The sequence below is a fragment of the Petaurus breviceps genome, unplaced genomic scaffold (genome assembly GCF_028583685.1).
Source record: "Petaurus breviceps papuanus isolate PSGF00001 unplaced genomic scaffold, PetGlider_PUasm1.0 490, whole genome shotgun sequence".
NCBI lineage: Eukaryota > Metazoa > Chordata > Mammalia > Diprotodontia > Petauridae > Petaurus > Petaurus breviceps.
This window is the reverse complement of record NW_027186352.1, coordinates 12,428,034-12,449,282: the sequence shown is the minus strand read 5'-3', so window position 1 is coordinate 12,449,282 and position 21,249 is coordinate 12,428,034. Positions and strand designations below refer to the sequence as shown.

The window sequence follows — 21,249 nt, the reverse complement described above, 5'->3', positions numbered from 1 at the left end:
TCTCTGCCTGTCCTCATTCAGACCCCACATCCTGTGCCCCACTGCCCACTCTGGAACCTCCATGTGCCTCAGTCAGATGCTCCCCATATCCTGTTCAGCATTTCCCCACCATTCCTACTGTGCCCTCTGCAATGCCTGCTCCATAGGTAACAAGTTAGCTTTCATCTACAATTTCTCCTTCTTCACTCTCACCTGGATCCCTCCTGATGACACAGCCCCTCTTGGCTGCCTGCCCTCTCCAGCGCCGGCTACATTCACTCATTCCCCTCAACTTAGATGTAGAGGTGGAAGAGTTAGAATACTCCTTGTTCCCCATTGCTCCCTCTACCAATGTTAATTTGTAAACTCTGTAAACTTTCTGGTTCTTATTTATATTTACTACCCAGTCAAAATCCTGGTGACTGTTGTGTACTGACCTCCAAGACACTCCCTATCCTTCTCCATGAGTTCAATGCGAGACTCATAGTATTTCTCTTCTCCCCAACTTCTGCCCTCATTCTAGACGCCTTCAACATACATACAAAAACAAAGGAAGGGGACAGGGAGGGAGGGAAGGGAGGAAGGAAGGAAGGAAGGAAGGAAGGAAGGAAGGAAGGAAGGAAGGAAGGAAGGAAGGAAGGAAGGAAGGAAAGAAGGAAGGAAGGAAAGAAGGAAGGAAAGGAGGGAGTGAGAGAAGGAAGGAAGGAAAGGAGGGAGTGAGAGAAGGAAGGAAGGAAGGAAGGAAGGAAGGAAGGAAGGAAGGAAGGAAGGAAGGAAGGAAGGAAGGAAGGGAGGGAGGGAGGGAGGGAGGGAAAGAGGGGGAGGGAAAAGGAAAGGAAAAGAAAGGAAGAAAAAAGAATAGAAAAGCAAATATGGCTTTATCTGCCCTTGGATTCCATCAATCATCTGGAGGTGGATCCCATATTTCATCATGAGTCCTTTGGACTTGCTTTTGGTAGTTGTGTTGATTCAGATTATTGTTTTACAACATTTCTATTTTTGCATAAATTGTTCTCATTTTGCTCACATGGCTTTGTATCTCTCCTATTAATCTGTAGTTGCTCCCTATCTACTGGTTGGTTCCCTGCTACCTACAAACACAGCCATGTCTTCTCAACTTCAAAAAGCTCTCATGTGATTCTTCTATTCCTCCCTCCTGTATCTCTCCTCCTGTTCACCTGTAACCTCCTTAAGAAAGCTGTCTACAATTGATGCCTCCATTTTCTTCCCATCACTCTGTTGTAAAACTCTCTATAGTCTGGCTTCCAACCTCATCATCTAATTGAAATTTTTCTCTCCAAAACTCCTATATTATTCCTTTCTTTGGTGTCTAAATTCCTTGAGACGGTTTTCTACAATAATTGCTTCCACTTTCTTTCCTCTCACTCTCTTCTTAGCTCTCTACAGACTGGCCTCTGACCTCCTCATGCAATGATTTCTGAATGGCCATATCTAAATCACCTCAATCCCCATTCTTGGTCTCTGGCTGCCTGGGACACTGTTGGTCTCACTCTTTCTTGGTACTCTCTTATCTCTAGGTTTTTGTGTTGCTCTCTTCTAATTGTCTGTCTGTCTGACCACTCTTTCTCTGTCTCCTTCGCTGGATCTTCATCTAAGTAATACCTGTTGACCTTGGGTGTTCCCTAAGACTCTGTTCTAAGACCTCTTTCTTTATTCTCTATACTATTTTACATGATGATGCCATCAGCTTCCATGGACTCAACTATTATCTCTATGTAAATGATTCTGAAATCCAGTTATCTAGCCTTAACCTCTTTCCTGTCCTCCATTCTCACATCCCAATAATTTATTAGTCACCTCAAATTGGACGTCCCATTAACATCCCAAACTGAATATGTCCAAAACTTCCCAAACCTTTCCATCTCCAGAGCTTTCCAATCACCACTGAGGCCACGGCAGTCCCCCAGCTTCCCAGCTCCATGTAGGTGCCACCCTCCACTTCTCATTCCTTTTCCCCACCCTCTTCACAATATCAATCGATTGCCAAGACCTGTTGATTTCCCCTTTGCCCCGTCTCTCAAACATGCCCCCCTCTCTCCTCTGACATGGCCACCATTCTGGTGCAGGCTCTTATCACCTTATGGCTGGAGTATTACAAGAGCTACCGTGTTTCCCCGATAATAAGACACTGTCTTATTATTTTTTTGGACAGAAAAACACCAGAGGGCTTATTTTCAGGGGAGGGCTTATGTTGTCCTGCCTCAGCTCTCCTCCGCGGCACTGCTCTCAATGGTGCCAGCAAGCCAATCACTGGGGAAGAACAGGATGATGCGCTCACTGCTGCAGCTCTGATTGGATGCAGCTCGGAGCGCGGCGTGCGTTTCACGGGGGGGGGGGGGGCCGCATACAGAGGGTACCGTAATGTAGCGTGTAGCACAGGGGATAACCTTCACTACAGTAGCAATCTCAATAGGGCTTATTTTCGGGGGAGGGCTTATTTTAGAGGAATCTTACACAGTAAGGGGAGGGCTTATTTTCGGGATAGGTCTTATTATCGGGGAAACACGGTACCAGTGGATCTGTCTGCTTCAAATATCTCCCTGCTCCAGGCCATCCTCCACTCAGGTATCAAGTTGATCTTCCTAAAGATCTAGCTTGACCTCAGTAAACTCCCATAGCTTCCAATCAACCTCAGGATCTAGTATAAAACCCTCTATTTAGCTTCTATAACTATTCATAATTTGTCTACTTCTTTCCTGTCCAGTCTTCTCATCCCTCAGTCCCTCCTCCCCATCCAAGTACTCTTTGGTCCAGTGACACTGGCCTATGTTTCCCTTTACACAAGACCTCCTGTGTCTGGGTATTTCACTGGTTGTCCCCCATGTCTGTGAGGATCTTCCCCCTCATCTCTGCCTCCTGGATTCCAGTTTCCTTCAAGTCCCAACTCACATCCCACCTTCTGCAAGAACCTTTACCCCATCCCCCCTCCACTTCCCACCTTCCCTCTGATGTTACTTCCCATTGACACTATATTTATCTTTTCCATATGCAGACATTTGCATGCTGTCTCCCCCATTCAGATGCAGGCTCTTTGAGACCAGGGACTGTGCTTTGCCTCTTTTTGCATCCCTTGTACTTAGGGCAGTGCTTGGCACAAGACAGGCCCTTAATAAAGGCTTATTGACTTGATTGGGCTCTGCTGGGGATCCGGGGCTAGACACTGAGGCCTCAGTTTCCTCCTCTGTAAAAATTAGAGTGATAATCATACAAATGCTCTAAAGCTTGTTGTTTACAACTCAAGTATCCAATACCAACATTGTTGTGGGCAATCAGAAGCTCTGGAGAGGCGGGAATGTGAATTATTCCTAGGCACATGAGTTCACCCCAACTCTGCTACTCACTACCTCTGTGATCTGGGGCTAGGTGCTGCATTTCTGAGCCTCAGTGCCCTAATAGGTAAAGTGAGAACAATATTTTCCCTTCTTGTTCACAGTGTTGCTGTCAAAAAAGTATGACGGAAGCCATGAAAAGTCCCCTGGAATGCTGTTTTGAACATCCCCTTTTGCTCCTCCCTCAGCACTTACATGGCTCTCTCTGTCTGTGCCTTTTCTAATAATGCTTCTGCCTTCTCTCCAGAGGCTGGCCCAGGGTCTTTCTCTTGCCCCTGTGTCTTCCTCTGTATGTCCCAGGAATATTTGGGCTTTCTTGCTTTAAGATGAACCATCCAGAGGCACTAAGGTGAAGATTTGTTTCTTTCTTCCACACAGAGCCAGATCATTTCCTACTGGGGCTACCCCAGTGAAGCATATGATGTTATAACAGAAGATGGCTTCATTCTTGGGGTTCATAGGATTCCTTATGGGAAAGGACACTCTAATAGAATAGGTAAGAGGCATCATGTTATAAAAAACTCCACACAATGTGACCTAAAACTTGGGTGAGTGAATGCCTAGAATTCACCTCAGTAGGAGGTAGCCTAGATTTGGTGGAAAGGAAGAGTTCTGGGCTTAGGCAGATTTCAAATTCCATCTCAGACATTTGTTAGATGTGTAACCATCTCAATATAGGCTTAGGAAGGTTCAGAATATCAATAATTCAGTACAAGGAAACAGCACATATAAGATGGTAGAGTGAGTCAGCTTTATTGAGGAGACTTTTATAACACGAAAGGCAAACAGGGAGAATGGTAGAAATAGGGCAGGTTCACTCAAGCTGGGTGGAATTAGGTTCACAAAACCAGCAAAGTCTACTGGGATTTTACAAGGTTCTTATCTGGGTCAAGAAAGCAGACATTGGGGAGAAAGAGTGAGGAGTCTGAACCTGGGGACTGGTGCTGATTCATGATAGCTGCGACTGGTGATGGGAGAAGACTCTTGGAAAATTCTTGGCTATCTGATATGATTCAAGATACCCACAGGCAGTAAAGGGGCACTTGGTCCTTCTGCTGGTCTTACTCAAACATGGTAACTCAAGGCAGGGCTTCTTCATAGAGTAAAGTGAGAGGTTACTGGAGTCATTACAGTGACCTGGGCAAATCATTGGATTTAGAGAATATATGGGTGGGGCCATATGGAAACTAAAATCCCTCCAGTACTAAATCTGTGAAATGAGTAAGAGAATATTTAGACATTCAGACTTCCTTAGGAAGCAGATGTCAGCAGGGTCTTGGAGATGCCTGTGAACTTGGTAATAAGATGTCTCTCCTTCACTTTGCAGCTCAGAGGCCCATTTTCTATTTGCAGCATGGAATGTTTGTGTCTTCCAGTATCTGGGTGGCAAATCCACCCTACACCAGCCTCGCCTTCACTCTGGCAGATTCAGGATTTGACGTGTGGATGGGGAACAGCCGTGGGAACATCTGGTCACAGAAACATGTGCGCCATTCTCCGGAATCACTGGAATTCTGGGCTTTCAGGTAGAAAAGGGATGTTTGAAAATAATATTCCACTGGGTTTTCTAGATGTATGGAAAGCCAGTAATCGTTTTTTCCTTCTTTAAGGGTAAAAATTATGATAATGAGTGGGTATATTATCATTAGGAGAGACTTTTTGGAAGAGAGTTTAAAAGATGGGTAAGAATTCAAAAGGAGCAGAAGGGGAAGATGGTGATGACAGAAACTTAGCAACAACAGCAATACTGGGCATCTCCTTCTTGGGGGCCCTGGCCTTTACCCCACAGGCAGACCATGAATCACATGCATATGTGGCCTAGAGATGAGCAAAGGGAAAGGTGCACCTGGTGGACCCTCTCCTTTCTTCTCTTCTCCCATGAATTGAGTCCCTATCCTGTTTAGGGCTCTCCTCACCAGGTGCCAGAACCATTGTTATTGGTCTAGGACCTGAGTGCCAAGCATGGAGGCTGCCTCAGCTGGTAATCTCTAGTGAAGAAATGCCCAAACTAAGGCCACCATTCCTCGGACAATTCAGTGATCAATGGCAAGATCTTTACTTTCAAAGTACCATGACTGAGTCTGAAGTATGGCCTGCATTCCTGTTCCTCAGAAATACTAGGTCTTATTTGCTTCTGTCCACCTTACCCACTTTCATTAAGTTCCCACTTGGGCAGAGCCGTGCTGGGTCCTGGAGAGGACTCGACAGATAACCAAGATTCATAAGTAGACCCTGTCCTCATGGAGCTTACAGTCCAGTAGTTGCTCCAGAAGGCTCCTTGGGAGGCTTGAGGTCTGTGAAGTGGTCCACAAACATGGACATTCAAAAAATCAAGTGGTTCCTTCACTGACAGCTATCTTTAATGTCTCATCATGGTGTGGAGGTCACCTTGGACTCTTAGAGGCTCTGGGAGAATATTGGTACAGCTCTATGGGTCCTACCAACCACAAGGACTCCAGGAATAGTCTGAGGACCAGCACAGCCAAGTTCAGCAAGACTCATCCTCACAAGGTGGCCACAAGACAATGATTTAAAAAAAAAAAATTTGGACACAAAAATCATTCACTTAAGGCCTGGGGTGAAGGATCCACCTCAGTTCAGCACAGGTCCACCCTGTTGGACTCATAAGCCCTTGAGGTTAAAGGGTGTGTCTACCTAGAAATGTCTATTTCTTTACAAATAAAGGCTACAGCGTCTGGTTTCTCTTCTCTTTCTCTTTCGCAGTTTTGATGAAATGGCTAAATACGACCTCGTTGCCACTTTGAATTTCGTCATGAACAAAACCAATCAGGAGACACTGTATTATGTGGGCCATGACCAGGGCGTCACCATTGGTATGTGTAGATCAATGGGCATCAATGAAGTCGACAAGGATATTGGCTACTGTGTGTCAGTCCCTGTGTTGAGTGCTGGGGAAGTAGATTCCAAAGAGGAGGGTAAAAGACAGTGAGGAGATCAGGATGATGCCACAGCTTTAAACCCAGGGATCTGACTGGAAGAATGGTGGTGCCTTCAGTGGAAATGGGAAGTTTGGGAAAGGATTTGTGTGGAAAGATAAGGAGATACATTTGGGCTCATTGAATGGGAGCTGCTACAGGACAGCCAATTAAAAAGGGACGTTGGGCAGCTGAAGCTCAGGGTGGGTCACTGGGGCTTTGTTACAAGGCACACAGACTTAGGAATCAGCTGTCTAGAGATGATAATTAAATCTGATGAAGCCCCATAGACAGAATTGAGAGAGAATAGAAGGAGGCTCAGGACAGAGGCTTGCAGAATACCCACAGTTCTAGGGTGAGACAGGGATGGTGACCTGGAAAGAACATTGTGGAAGAGTGATCACACAGGTGGCAGGAGACAGCAGACGGGAATAACTTGTAGCCAGCCCGGTGAAATGTAGCCAAGGTCAAGAAGGACGAGGCTACAGGAAAGACCAAGACCAGCCAACTAAGAGGACATGAGCACATTGCGGAGAGCATTTGGGGTTGATTGGTGGGTTCTAAGTCAGACCGCAAAGGACAGCAGAGGCAATGAGGTCAGCCCCCTTTTTTCTGGGAGTTTGCCTGAGAAGGGAGGGGAAGACATACAGGAAGGTAGCTTTAGGATTGGAAAAGTCTATTGCAGGTTGTTTTTTTTTAAGGATTGGGGAACTCTGATCATGATTCTTGGCCTCAGTTCTAAAGAATAAATGTAAGAATTCTTGACTAAGCTGGGTTCTGCCCTTGACCTGGAATTTGCTGGATCAAAATTAAGAAGTATGGAATTCAGTTCCCAGAGCCAGACTCATTGGAAGGATATGAATAAGCTAGAAAGTGTCCAGAGGAGGAAGGCAGACCAGGCCACATGAGGAGTAGAAGGAACTGAGCTGGTTCAGCCAGAGAAAAAGGAACTGGGGAGGGGGTGGGGGGGAAGAGAGGGACAGAGAGTGTTTGAAAGCCTGTCCTGTGGAAGTTGAGATTAGACTTGTTTGATTTGGCTCATGGAAAGCTAAGTAGCACCACAGTAGATAAAGTGCCAGGCTTGGAGTCAGAAAGACTCACCTTCCTGAGTTCAAATCTGTCTTCAACTGCTTACTAGCTGTGTGACCCTGGGCAAGTCACTTAACCCCATTTGCATCAATTTTCTCATCTGTAAAATGATCTGGAGAAGAAAATGGCAAACCAGCTCAATATCTTTGCCAAGAAAACCCCAAATGGGGTCAGACACCACTGAAAAGAGACCGAACATAACAATTTGGTACAAATAGGACTAATGCAAAGAAGCTGCAAGGAAGCGTGTTTGAGCTCGATATTATTATGAATTTCTAAACAATGAGAGCTATTCCAGAGGGGAGGGAGTCTCTAGCCCCAGCAAGGTGATGCAGTGTCTAGAATACTGGACCTAGAATTAGGAAGGCCTGAGTTTAAATCCTGCCTCAGGAACTTACAAGCTGTGTGACCCTGGATAAATCATTTTACCTCTGCCTCAGTTTCCTCATCTGTACAAAGGGATCTAACCTTTAGTATCTACTACAGGTTATTGCAAGGATCAAATGAGATAGTGTATATGTAAAGGGCTTTGCCAATGGTCAAGTTCCCTTATTCATCAAGTATACTGTAGATGGGATTTTTGTTGAAATACAAGTTGGGTGAGGGGCCTTTTAAGCCCCATTCCAGCTCTGGGGTGCCCTTGATGCCATGTTGAGCCAAACCATTCTTTACCATGAAGACTCTTTACTAATTTTACCTGGTGACGGGGCTCTGAGAATGTCTCAATGTAAATTATAGGAAGACCCCTTACCCTAAACTACATTTACTCATTTTCTCAATGTAATTTAAATCTTGGTTCTAACAGATATGGCTAACTAAAAACTGAATCAATATCCTTAACCAGAAAGAAGAGATTCTTAAATGGTCTTCTCAGAGCCACACTTTACCTTTATGTCCACATAGCAGGAGGGGACTGCATCATCAAAGCTTGGTCCAACTCACCAGGGTCCAAGAGCTGTCCCAAATCAGGCTATGGAAAGGTGACAATTCCAAGTGACTTGGGAGTCAGGAGGGGCTTTAACCCTTGAAAGCCTGTGAAAAGTTTGGGTCCCCCCACAGGCCACTAGACAGACATGTCTTCCATCTCTCTCTGCATGGAGATCACTAAAGAGTAAAATAAATGATTCTAGCATTCCTTTTTTTTTTTAAGCAATTAGGGTTAAGTAACTTGCTCAAGGTTACACGGCCAGTTATTTCTGGGTGTGGTGCTGAGTATCTGAGCCCGGATTCGATCCCCCAGCATTCCTTTTTACTCATTCACATCAATTGCTAGGGCTCTGCCATTTGGTAGCTGTGACCCAGAACAAGTTATTTCCCTTTTGGGGTCCTCAGTTTCCTTATGTGAGCTCCAAGGTTACCTCCAGCTCCAGATCCCATGGTGCATTCGACAGAGCCCTGGGCCTAGAATCAGGAAGACTCTTCTTCCTGAGTTCAAATCTGGTCTCAGACATTTACTAGCTGTGTGGTCTTGGGCAAATCACTTAATCCTGTTTGCCTCCGTTTCCTCATCTGTAAAATTATCTGGAGACATAAATGGCAAACCAGTCTAGTCTCCTTGCCAAGAAAACCCCAAATGGAGTCACAGAGTCAGAAATAACTGAACAACAGCAACCCCCACCCTTCAATTCATCCTCCATGGGTGCAAGATGTTTGGAAAAGAGCTACCATTAATGAATTACTCTCATCCAGCTTTGGCAGCATTTTCCACCAATCCAAAGCTGGCTGAGAGGATCAAGATGCTTTTTGCCTTGGCTCCAGTGGTCTCAGTACAACACAGCAGGGGACCCCTAAAGACCCTGATGTCCATCCCTACACCTTTATTCAAGGTAAGTGAATCCTGGAGATTATCCTGGAGATATGGTTAATAATTACCTTAATTGATATCATGTAGGGAATGGGGGAAAGGGCTCAGGGTGATCTCATAATCCATCAGTGGCAGAGTTCACATTCTATAGCCCCAGCAGTTTCTTACAAAGGTCCTTTGTTCCAGTTTTCCTCACCAGCATCACAGGAACATTCATTTGAAACTGATTTTAGAATCTTAGAACTCATTTAGTTCGACCTCTCTCTCCCTCCCTCCATCCTTTCCTCCCTCTCTCTGGTTCCCTCTTTGTCTCTATTTTAAATATACACACAGAGATATATGTGTATATGAGTTCTTTTTTTACATCAGCTTCATTTCTGAACCTATTTATCCCCAGCCCAGTCTCCTTCCTGTAGTCCTTCACCTCCACAAGGAAGGAGAGGAGACACTTTTTTTTCTTCTCTTCCCCAGGTTTGAAATTGGTTATTATAATGACACAATGTCAAGTTTTCTGACATTCTTCCCATGTACACTGTTGCGGTCAGTCATTGTGTACATTGTTTTCCTGGTTCTGCTTGCTTCATTCTGTATCAGTCATATTGATCTTCCTGTACTTCTCTGAATTCCCCATATTCATCATTTCTTATGGCCTAGTCATATTCTATCGCATTCTTATACCCCAGTTTGTTTAGCTGTTACAAACATTTTGTTATAACCTCGTTTTCCAAATGAAGAAACTGAGGCTTAAAAAGATGAAGGGACTAGCCTAGGATCACAGACTTATAAGCAGCACTGTTAGGACTGGAGCCCAGCTCCTCCTGTTCTGTTTCAGATTCTCCATTCCATTTCCAGGGCACAAGGCTTACCTTCTATAAGCAAAGTCAGAACTCCTCCCAATTTTACAAATGAAGATACTACTGAGATGTGATTTACCCAAGGTTAAATCCTAGAAATGCTTTCATTTCAATGCCCTCTTCCTTTTTGTGTTTTTTAATTATTTTTTTCAAATAAGAATTTATTGCTTTAACTTCCCACTCACCTCCCCCAATGGAAAACAAAAGAAAACTACTTATATCTGATATTGTGCCACGTGGTTTTTGGTCCTGGAAGCTTCCTGCTGGAAGTCCAGTAGGGCTTAGGAAGCTGAGGGAACAACATGCCCAGATACTTCCTTCATTCCCCACACACCGTAGACACTCTCAGGATAGAGATTGATTCCTACCCCAGTCACAAGGAAGATCAGAAGCCAAAGGGCTGACAAGACAAGCGGAGGATCTTTTTGGCTCAGCGCCCCAATGCCAGCTTTCATTTCCATCACATCTGTATGGCTTACAAAGCACATTCCTCACCACCACCTAAAAGAGAGCCGGTACAAGTGTATTTATTCCCATCTTAGAAATGAAGACATGAAGACTGAAACAGGCAAAAGTAAGATAAGCCAGCTTATAAGTGAGTCACTGATCTGATTCCAACCCAGGTGTCCTCTGATAGCAAGGCTGGTGACCTTTCTACTGCACTCTCGGGCGTCAGAAATGTGGGCTGTGGGTCTCATTGTTTTCAGCTACTGTAATAACAGCTGGCGTTTTGATGATCTGTGACCTAGCACCGCAAGTTCTGGGCTTACACAAACCCAGGTCGGTTTTGGAGGTGGCCTCCCTGAATCATTTCCCCTTTACTTGCTTTGCCCCCTGCTCAGGATTTCCTCAGTGAACCCCAGAATTAAGACTGTCTTGACTTTCACTGATATGAGTAAACATATCCCAGTTACTATGCAAATACCCAAAGTATTAATGCTTACTGAGTACAGTAGTCCCTTCATTTCTTCTCCTCCTCCCCAAATAAAATGAAAAAAAAAAGCATGAAGACTGACAATAGGCAGTAAAAGATCAATATGGGACCACTTTCCACTTGGGTGAACACTACCTCTGACTGGGGACCAGTGCAGTCGCCTAGACCCCTGGCTCCCCCTTGTGGTTTTGTACTCCCCCTTGCAAGGAAAACAGACTTTGTGATGCCAGAGACAACCTGAGATAGTCTGGAGAGCTGCACATTCATCCCCCAAACTCATATAAAGGGTCTCCAGACTCATGGCTAGAGTCTCTAGCCTCATAGCACTACCCTTAAGATATGGAGTTTCTCCTCCAAAGAAATAAACTTGTAGTTTCTAGAGAGGCGATGTTCTAACATTCTAGTTAAAACCTTTCTTCTTCTTTCTTTTTTTGCTTTTTGGAGTGCAGTTGGGGGTTAAGTGACTTGCCCAAGATCACATAGCTAGTTTTTGTGTTAAGTGTCTGAAGCCAGATTTGAACTTAGGTCCTCCGGACTCCAGGGCCGGTGCTCTCCTCACTGCGCTACCTAGCCACCTGAAAACCTTTCTTCTTCCCAGGAGCTCATAAACACTTCTAGTCTTATGTTACTATGCTATTTGACTTACCCTCAGCTGGCTAGAAAGGCACCATCCCTTTGGAAAGCTCTGATAATCATAGCGATTTTGTATATATTTATAATTTTTTTTCTTTATATTTTTCCTCTTTTAACTTCTCTGCATTTCTCCTGGTTTCCCCTCTGAGGCCAAGCACAGCCAAGGTGATTCTTCCTTCAAACACTAGGAGACACCTTTCTTGTCCCCACCCAGTACTCTCTTCTCCATGTTAAATATTGTCATTTCTTTCAACCAAGGACTTGTGTATGGCACCACTTTGATGTCCTCCAGTCTAACTACCCAGGCTTTGGCAATTCTAGCTTATTGATTTCCTTTGGAAAGGTGGAGCTCCAAACTGGGTAGAACATTCTAGATGTTTCCTGATTAGACCATAAATTGAGCTGTCCAAAAGATAACTGGGGCTGACTGGGGAGTTCCCAGAGAATCTCAGTGCCAAGTTAGATGTGTTAGGGATGACTCTTTCTCAGACAAATGTTGGGCTTTGGGAGCCCTTAAGATTCCTTCTAACTCTGAGATTCTTTAATCTTTTGTCTATGGTTCTTGTTCATCACTCGGCTTCTCATTTGCTTACCTGGAGACCTAGTACATCACATAATTTAAGCTTGCTTAACTCAACATGACCTATTCAGTATTCTGACCCCCTGATGTCTGCCTAGTATTCTGGAACAACTTTGGGGAGGCAGAATTGTCCTGTTGATTCTCCTGGAATAACTTAATTACTCATCCTGACCTCCTCTCAAAGGGCCATGGTTACCATATGTATGGATTCTAGCTGATTGGACATTTATTTCAAGGTGAAATGAGGGAGTCATGGTTGATCCCTGGGTGAAGCATAGCTCTAGTCCTAGGTAGTTTATCTGCAATGGGAATGGAGTGGGGTGGGGTGAGGTGGGGGTGGAATGAGGTGACCTCATTCACTCTCTATTGGGGATGGTACCTGGAAGACCCTGGCCCAGTTCTTTCCTCCTTACCCACATACATTCATGGTCTGTGGTCATCAGTCATCAGAGCACTAGAAATAACTAGCACAATAATATGGAAGTCTCAGCTTCCATGTATATGAAATGAGAGGGTTGGACTGGATGACCTCTAAGGTCACTTCCAGGCCAGGAAAGGCCTTTTACTTCTATGCGATTCAGTTCCTTCATCTTCATGTGCCTTGTTCTTTTGGCCTCATTCTGGACCTTGACTTTCATTCTTGAAGTATTACCTGCAGGGTCACCTGCAGCTCAGTTCTCTAGGTACCAGAGCACTGGGACTAATCTGTATTCCATGACACCCAACCCCAGATGTCATTGTTATGTACTGTGTGAGCTGGACAAAGAACTATGCTTTCTGGGCCTCAATTTCCTCCTGAGTCAAATGAAGATATTGAACTAAAGGATCATTAAGATTCATCCTAGCTTTAGAACTGTGATTACATGATTGTATAAGTTCCTCCCAGGTCTATTACTTACTAGCTGGACAAGTCCCTTATCCTCTGGGGATGACTGGATAACTGGTCCTCAGTTTCCTTATGTGTAAAAAGAGGAGTTTGGTCTCAAGGTCCCTTCCAGTTCAGTATCTATGGTCCTGAGCTGTTCCGATTACTTTCCAAAGTGATACCAGAAGAGAGGGTCCTGGCAAGCAGATGCCAAGAAAGAAGAACATTGACCTGAACATGTCTTACTTAACCATTTTCATCTTTCCCATGTCAGCAACGGGACACTGCAGTCCCATTATTCGTGACTTTGTTGTGTTTCATCTCACTTTCCCAGGTTATCTTTGGCAGAAAGGAGCTGTTTCCAAAATCTGCCCTCAGTCATTTCCTTAGCAGCCAAGTGTGCAACCGGAAAGGGTTCAATATTCTCTGTGCAGATTTCCTCTTCCGTGTATATGGATATGATCGGGAAAACATTAACATGGTAGGTGTCCACTCCTTCTCTCTGGAATTATAGAGGAGCTCCCCTGCTCCCCTTCCCATCTTTCTTAACATATTTATTTTTATTTTATTTTCTTTATTGAAGCCTACTAAGATGAGATGTGGTACCAGAGTACTAGGCTCAGAGTCAGGAGATCCTGGGTTCAAATATCACTTCTAATACTTACGAGTTATGAGACCCTGAGGAAAATCATTTAACCATTTAGGTGCCTCCAGACACCCTTTAGAACTTACTATCTGCATTCCTGGAGAGGGTCCCCACACTGGAAGACTCCACACTGATAAAATGAGAGATCTTTCCCAGAATCTCTGTCAGGAGTTGCTGGGAAATATGCAAGGGTTCAAAATAACATGCAGAGAAGAAAATATACAAGACTTTAAAATTCGGAACAATGACACATGGTCATGGCATTTTCGAGAGTAGTCGTGTGAGAAGTCCAGGACTGGAGATCAGCAAAGAGAAGGGTAAATTGTTATAAACATAGTTGGATTTGAGAGTCAATTGAGCTTAGGGAGCTGATGAATTCAACGAAGAGGCTCAGCACAGAGTCCTGAGGGACACCCATGCCTAAGGAACAAAACATGAATGAACCTGGAAAAAGGACTTGAGAAGCAGGAATGATCTGTGACGAAGTGGAGAGAGTCTATAGAAGAGGTGGTCACCAGACTCAGTCCCTAGGGAGAGATCAAGGAGGATAAGTGCCATGAAAACCCGTTGGATTTAGCAACAAGAGATCTCTGATCAACCTGGAGAGAGTAGTTTCAGTTGAGTGATGGAATCAGAAGCTGGATCGCAAGGGAATGAGAAGTGAGATGGAGGAGAGCAAGTGGACTCAATGAAAGTAGACAGCTTTTTCTAGAACAAGGTCTGTGAACAGGGAGGAGATAAAGGGAAGATGAGGTCAATTAAAGTGTCTTGGCTTTTAAGAAAGGTGTGATTTTAGGCAGCAGAAAAGCCAGAGGATTAAAGAGATGAAAGATCATAACGAATGATTGGGCTAGATGGTTTCTGAGGTCCCTTCTGACTCCCAAATTCTGTGATTTGATAAAGGAAACGAGCTTCCTGAGGAAGTGAGAGGGGATGGCATCAAGGCTACAAGTAGAAGGACCCTCTTTTTCAAGAGTGGATGGAAGAAGAAGAGAGATGGAGGAGGATGTTGAGGAGGTCTGAGGTGTAGCATTGGGGAGAACAGAGAGATCACACCAGACAGATTAATTTCTTTTTTCTTGGGGGGATGGTCAATGTTAAAGTATGAGGCAGGGATCTCAGCTGATAGGGAGGGGAGAAGTGATGTAGGTGGTGTGAAAAAGAAAGATAAGGTTTGGAACAGATTCTGTGGGAAGTAAAATAGAGACAATTGAGAAAGAGCAAAAACTATTGGCATGAATCAGAGAAGGTGCTATTGAAATTAGACAACACAATGGGGCAGGAGATACTGCCAGCATAGTTGTATGATTTTCTCTAGCAGATTCATGAGCATGGACAGTGCCTCTTAATCTCTCAAGTTGGGTTCCTTAAGTTTGGGGTACTCAGTTTCCCTGTCTGTAAAACAGACATCATGATATGGGTGGAAAGAAAGCTGGATTTGGATTTATCCCAGATGTGGCATTTAATGCCTGTGTGATACTGAAGAAGTCATTTTGCCTTGTTCTTCATCTGTAAGATGGAGGGGCTGTACTTGATCTAAGGACCCAGCTCTAAGTCTGTGACTGTACAACCATTTCCTCCTTTTGTGAAAGAAACAGACTTCAAATACCCTCCTTGTTTCCTCTCAGTAAGACCTTTTCTGAATTGGGGTATACCAATGGGCATCTATTGGACTTCTTCACACCTGGCAGTGATATGAGGCAAAGGTGTAGAGGGAGTACATTCCAGGCCTTGGGGATAGCCTTTCAAAAGCCTACTGACAGGAGATGGGAAGGTTGTGTGTGTATTCCAGAGGACTGATCAATATGTCAGAGGGGCTGACTGACTTTCAGGTTACTAACCAAGCCTACAGGAAATTGTTTCATATGTGAATGGCATCACAATTCATTTTCCCACAATGGTTTGACAAAATTTTTATTTCAACTTCACTCTTGTATCTACATCCTATTCCTGACTTGGTCCAGCCTCAGAGAAAGTGAAGTGAAGATTTTAAAACTTCATGACTTTTGGCAAGACCTTTTCCCTTTTGTGCCTCAGTATCCTTCTCTGTCAAATGAGGGAGTGGGCGAAGTGATGTGTTAAAAGTCCCTCTAAGCTCTAAATGCTAGGATTGGAGCCAAGAGAAAACAGAGGAACAAAAATACCCTCCATTCAGGGTGGGAATATTTGCCCCAAAGTATCTCTGTCCCTTCAGCTTCACTTATTTCCCAAATTGCCCCTTTTTGTAATTAAAAGATTGAGATAAAACCTTACTTTCCCAGAGCCGCCTAGATGTCTATCTGTCCCAGAACCCGGCTGGAATCTCTGTCCAGAACATAGTGCATTGGAGTCAGGTAAGAATCCAAAAATCTTTGTTAGCACCAAGGTCAGGTACTGGAGGGAGATTCATTTCCTACAAGTTTGGCAGCATATTAAACCAAACCCTCTTTATGGGTGTAGAGTAAGCTAATGTCCCACTTTAGTATTTTTTCTTTACTGTTGGATTTTCCAGGTTATGAAGGTAGAGTGGAAGGAGCCCTGACTTAATTCAGAGCACCTAGGTTCATATTTCATTTGGTGCTTAGTGCTGGAGTAGCTGGCAACAAATCACCTGACTCCCATGGGACTCAGTTTCCTCACGTATAAAATGAGAGGGTTGGGCTAGATGACTTCTGAGGATCCAGATTTAGGATCTCATACTTGGTCTATATTTCTTTTTTTTTTTTAATCTGAAAAGTAAAACTTAAATACACAACAAGAGAAGAAAAAATATTATAAACAAATGTTGAAACCAATACAAAATAAGAAAAGAAAAAAAAAAGCACTGTCATGTGCACAGCAGAACATAAGAAGGATTCAAAATACACAGCAATAAATTTCCATTTGAAAAAAGCCTACATAATAAATGCTACACATTGTGTTCAGAGCTGGCCATCTTTTCTTTGCTTCCTTGTGAGTTTTTTTTTTTTATTTTGTTCTTTTTCCCCCTTCCTGCCTCAAAGAAGGCTATAATGAAACAGATTTGTGTGCATGTGTGTACACATACACACATATATACATACATATATCTACATACACATAGATATATTTAAATATCTATAATCATACTCACATATAGGCATTTACAGTTATATGCATCTGTGTAAGACTATACTATAGTTATTTGTCCTCTGTTTCTCTGAGGGTAGATAACCTCTTCCTTTGTAAGTCCAAGTCTTTCCATATTTTCCCAAGTCCACCAACTCATCATTTCCTACACCACAATATTCCAACCTTATACTGTTAAGTTATTTTAGATAGTCCAAATGAACATCGATGAATATGACTGACACCTAGAGTAGTTTCCCTATTTTTTCTTTTGATTTAATCTATTTTAGCCTCAACTTTCTCTGAGATCATGATTATCCCTGCTGTCTTTTCCCCTAATAATTTCTATTCCTGATCTTTATTTTATGTATTTATCTATACATTTATCTAAAATTTATGTATTTATCTATAGTCCCCATTATCTTATTCACTCACCCTCCCCTCTAAAATTCCCTCTTTTCTCCCCTCCCCCTTCTTATCCCTTAACCTTTTACTTCTTTCTAAAATTAGAAGACTTTTATACATATATGTGGATATGTGTGTATATTTCCTTCTTAAGCCTATTCCCAATGAAAGTAGGTTTCCAGAACTACCAGTCATCTTCCCCCATCTAGTTCCTCTGTGTCAGTTCTTCCTCTCACACTTCATTTGTATAAGATAATTTCTACCTGTTCCTAGACAGTTTTACTTTTTAAAAACCATATCATGCTCATGTCAACCCCAATCTTTCTTACAAACTACCCAAGCACTAATAACAACCTTAGACATACATTTCACATTCCCTCATATAAAAGGTAAACAGTCTGTCTCTATTGAGTGTCTTATAATTAGTTTTAGATATGTAGCTTATATTTCTCTTAGCTTTTGTATATCAATTGTATTAATTTCTAGGGTTTTTTTTTAAAGAAAGTCCTGAAAGTCTGACAGTTTATTAAATTTCTATTTTTTTATTCAGGATTATGCTAAATTTTGCTGGATATGATATTTTTGGCTCAACCCCAGTTCTTTTCTCTTCAATATATAGTGTTCCAAGTCCAAGACCCCTGGCCTTTTAGTGTCACTGCTGCTATGTCTTATGTGATTCTAATTGTGGCACTACCATATTTTTTTTCTTTTTGTTGCTCACAATATTTGACTTTGATCTGGGGGTTTCAGAATTCAATTATAATATTCCCATAGATTTTCCTTATAGGATCTCTTTCCGGGAGTGTTCAGTAGATTTTTTTTTCTATTTCTACTTTCCCTTCTTGCTCTAATGCTTCAGGATAATTTTCTTTAATTATTTCTGGTATTATTGTGTCAAGATTCTTTCTTTGGTTGTAGTTTTAGGTAGTTTGATTAATTCTTATGTTTTTTCTTCTTGATCTGTTCTCCAGATCAGCTCCATATTTCTTTTGAGATGCTTCACGTTCTCTTCTATTTACTCATTCTTTATATTTTATTTTGTTATTTGTTTTATTATTCCTTGGTCTCTTATAACTTTGCTTCCTCCTACCCAATTCTAATTTTCAAGGAGTCACTTTCTTCCTTAAGATCCTGGATCTCTTTTTCTAGTTGGTCTATTTTCTTTTCATAATCTTCTTGTTTTTTCTTGAATTGTTCTTGTTTTTTTTTTATTTTTTATCCATCTCTCTCATTTGATTTGTAAAGCCCTTTTTAAGTTCTTCTATGAATCCTTTATGGGCAGGTGACCATTTGACATTACTTTTGGGGGTAGGAGAGGCTTTCTTTGCTTCAGTATCCTCCTCTGAAAATGAATTTCAGTTTTCTGTATTCCCATAATAACTTTCTATCATTGGATTACTTCTCCTTTGCCTGTTTAATTTTTTAATTTATAGCAGTTTGTTATTGTAATCACCTCTAGTCCTTGGGTATTGGGGATGGTGCCTCTGGCCTCAGGTCCTCCTTCAGTTCTCCCCTCTGACCTGGAACCAAAAGCAAAGACTGTGGCCTCTTGTAAGTGCCCACAGCCAGCAGCATCCATTCCCCACTGCTTCTGCTCTCACTGGGCATGTGCTGGCTCCTTCTTGCATCTCTGCAACACAGCTGAGTCTGGTGTTCCTTGTCATCAGAGGTTCCTTCCATCTTCCCTGACACAGATGCCCAATTTCCTTCACTGTCCAGGAAGTAAAAGTCCCTGTGGCTGGGGCTAATTGCCTCCCAACCCAGCTAAGCCCAGAGCTCTCTGCTTGTTGTTTAAGTGGAACTAGCCCAGAGATGTTTAGTCTTCACAAGGACCAAACCTCATCCTGGGATTTTTCATTGGGTCTTCTCCAGTTGTCCCAGGATGACCACAGTTCCGCCCCAACTCTCGTTTATTTCTAACTGCTCTGTGTTCATCATCAGGCACTATATCATCTCATTTGTGGGGAAAACCTGAAGAGCTTAGGATTTCCCGACCTACTGCACCATCTTCTCAGAATTCTCTCCTGGTCTGTATTTTTAATAGTGCTGACAGAAAGAATTCCAAAATCTATGAATAAATTGATTCCTTTTCTTTTAATTTTAGATTCTTCATTCTGCAAAGTTCCAAGCTTATGACTGGGGGAATGCAGCTGCGAATATGGCACATTTTAACCAGGTAGTTAAATATAGTTGTAATTCTTGAAAGAGCCAATCCCTATGAAGGCCATTGATGACCAAACCACACGCAATCCTGACCGCTAACGTTCCTCCTCTGCTCCATTTCAGACAAGTCTCAATGCCAGCAAGTGTAATTAAGTAATTCCAATATTCTTCAGCTATTCACCACATCATAGCAGTTAAAACCAAAAGAGACCCTGGAGATCATCTAATCCCAGACCCTCATTTTTATATACAGGGAACTTGAGGTCCAGAGGGGAACAGGGAGTTGCCCAAGGTCACACAGGCAATGAATTTGATCATAAAATCATAGATTTAGAGACCTAGGAGCTCAGCAAATCCCAGCCCCTGTTTGACAGATAAGGAAACTGAGGTCTAGAGAAAATGACTTGTTCATGGTCACATGGGTAGTGATGAGCTGATATTCAAACCCAGGTTTTTGGACTCCATTATTTTCCTGATGGCATGGTACCTTTTGATAGCAATGACAAAGCAATAACCGACATTTGTAGAGTACTTTAAGGTTTGCTAAATGCTTTACATTTCATTTGATGCTCACAGTTCTCTTGCCAGATGGGTGCTATAATCATTCTTCACGTACAGATGAGAGAACTGAGGCAGGCTGACTAAGTGTCTGGGGCAAAATTTGAGCATAGGTGCTCCTGCCTCATTATGCCACCTGCAACCCCATCAGATGTTTTCCATCTTTGGGTAGCTTCACCAACCAATCAACAGATGTTCTAGTCAAGTTACAGGGAAGGGCAGGACCCCCAGAGAATGGAAAGAGAATTAGACCTCAAGTCATAAGACCCTGGTCCTGTCCTAAGTCCTGTCCCTTATTCACTCATCCATCCATCCACCCATGTCTGTTCCTGATGGGCTCTCATTTAGAACAGGCCACCGATAAATGGGCAACTTATCTCAGTCTTTGGACCTCAGCTGGGGCAAGGGAGCACACATACATCAAACACTTACTAGGCTCTCTTGTTTGATCTTCACAGTAACCCTGTCAGGCAGGTACTATTATTTTTCTCATTTTACAGTTGAGAAAAATGAAGCAGGTCACAAAGCTAGTGAGTATCTTAGGGTAGATTTGAACTTAGGTCTTTCTGATTCCAGGACCAGAACTCTATCTACTGTGCCACCAAATTGCCTCTGGCATCTCATCCACAACATGGGGACCACAACATTTTCACTACTTATCTTTCATGGCTGTTTTTAAATTGTCCTTTGTATACCTTAAAGTACCATATATTGCATTGCTCAATAGTTCTCTTAGAGGTAATTGCTTTTTTTTCTTTTAATTGCATTCAGGTAACCCCTCCCTTGTATGATCTGGGAGCCATCAAGATACCAACAGTCATATGGAGTGGGCAACAAGACCGGTTTGTGTCCCCCACAGATGTGGAAAATGTACTCCCCAAACTCCCCCACCTTATATATCACAAGAAGATCCCATACTACAACCACATCGACTTTCTGCTGGGTCTGGATGCCCCTCAGGAATTCTTCCATGAAATTCTTTACTTGATAAAGACATACATGAAACATTACAGACCTCGTTGTTTCCTTTCCATATCTGGTTTGGAGGCTGGGAGGCTTCGGGGTTGGGACAATGGAGAGACATGGTTGCTCCTCCTGGGTGGGAACATTCCCATCCCCCCTCCCCAACTGGGGCAGTAGGAAGGACAACTAAAGTTTGTTAATACCCACTGTGCACCAGGGACTATATTAGGCACTTTTACAAATATTATCCAATTTCAAGGGGAAGAGGGAGATGTTGATTTAATTTCTGTGGAGTTATCTGGGGCCCTGTGGAAGGAGGCAGCAGCTGGTATCTATAGTCAGAAATGACTAGAAGATAGCCCGGCAGCAGCGACTGCTAAAGTCTCAAAGGAGAGGCAGTGGCTATAGTGAATGAGAGTTTAGA

The 21,249-nt window shown here is 43.0% G+C and overlaps 1 protein-coding gene across 1 annotated transcript in view; it reads left to right on the top strand.

Moving 5' to 3' along the window:
• LOC138172035 (lipase member K-like) overlaps positions 1 to 21,002 on the top strand; it is a 30,111-nt gene extending 9,109 nt beyond the window's left edge. The window contains exons 3-10 of the mRNA XM_069101641.1: positions 3,708 to 3,825; positions 4,657 to 4,855; positions 6,054 to 6,163; positions 9,044 to 9,180; positions 13,359 to 13,505; positions 15,932 to 16,003; positions 19,246 to 19,317; positions 20,634 to 21,002. Coding sequence (XP_068957742.1) covers positions 3,708 to 3,825; positions 4,657 to 4,855; positions 6,054 to 6,163; positions 9,044 to 9,180; positions 13,359 to 13,505; positions 15,932 to 16,003; positions 19,246 to 19,317; positions 20,634 to 21,002 — 1,224 coding nt within the window. The remainder of the gene's footprint in view (positions 1 to 3,707; positions 3,826 to 4,656; positions 4,856 to 6,053; positions 6,164 to 9,043; positions 9,181 to 13,358; positions 13,506 to 15,931; positions 16,004 to 19,245; positions 19,318 to 20,633) is intronic.
• The last annotated feature ends 247 nt before the right edge of the window (positions 21,003 to 21,249 follow it).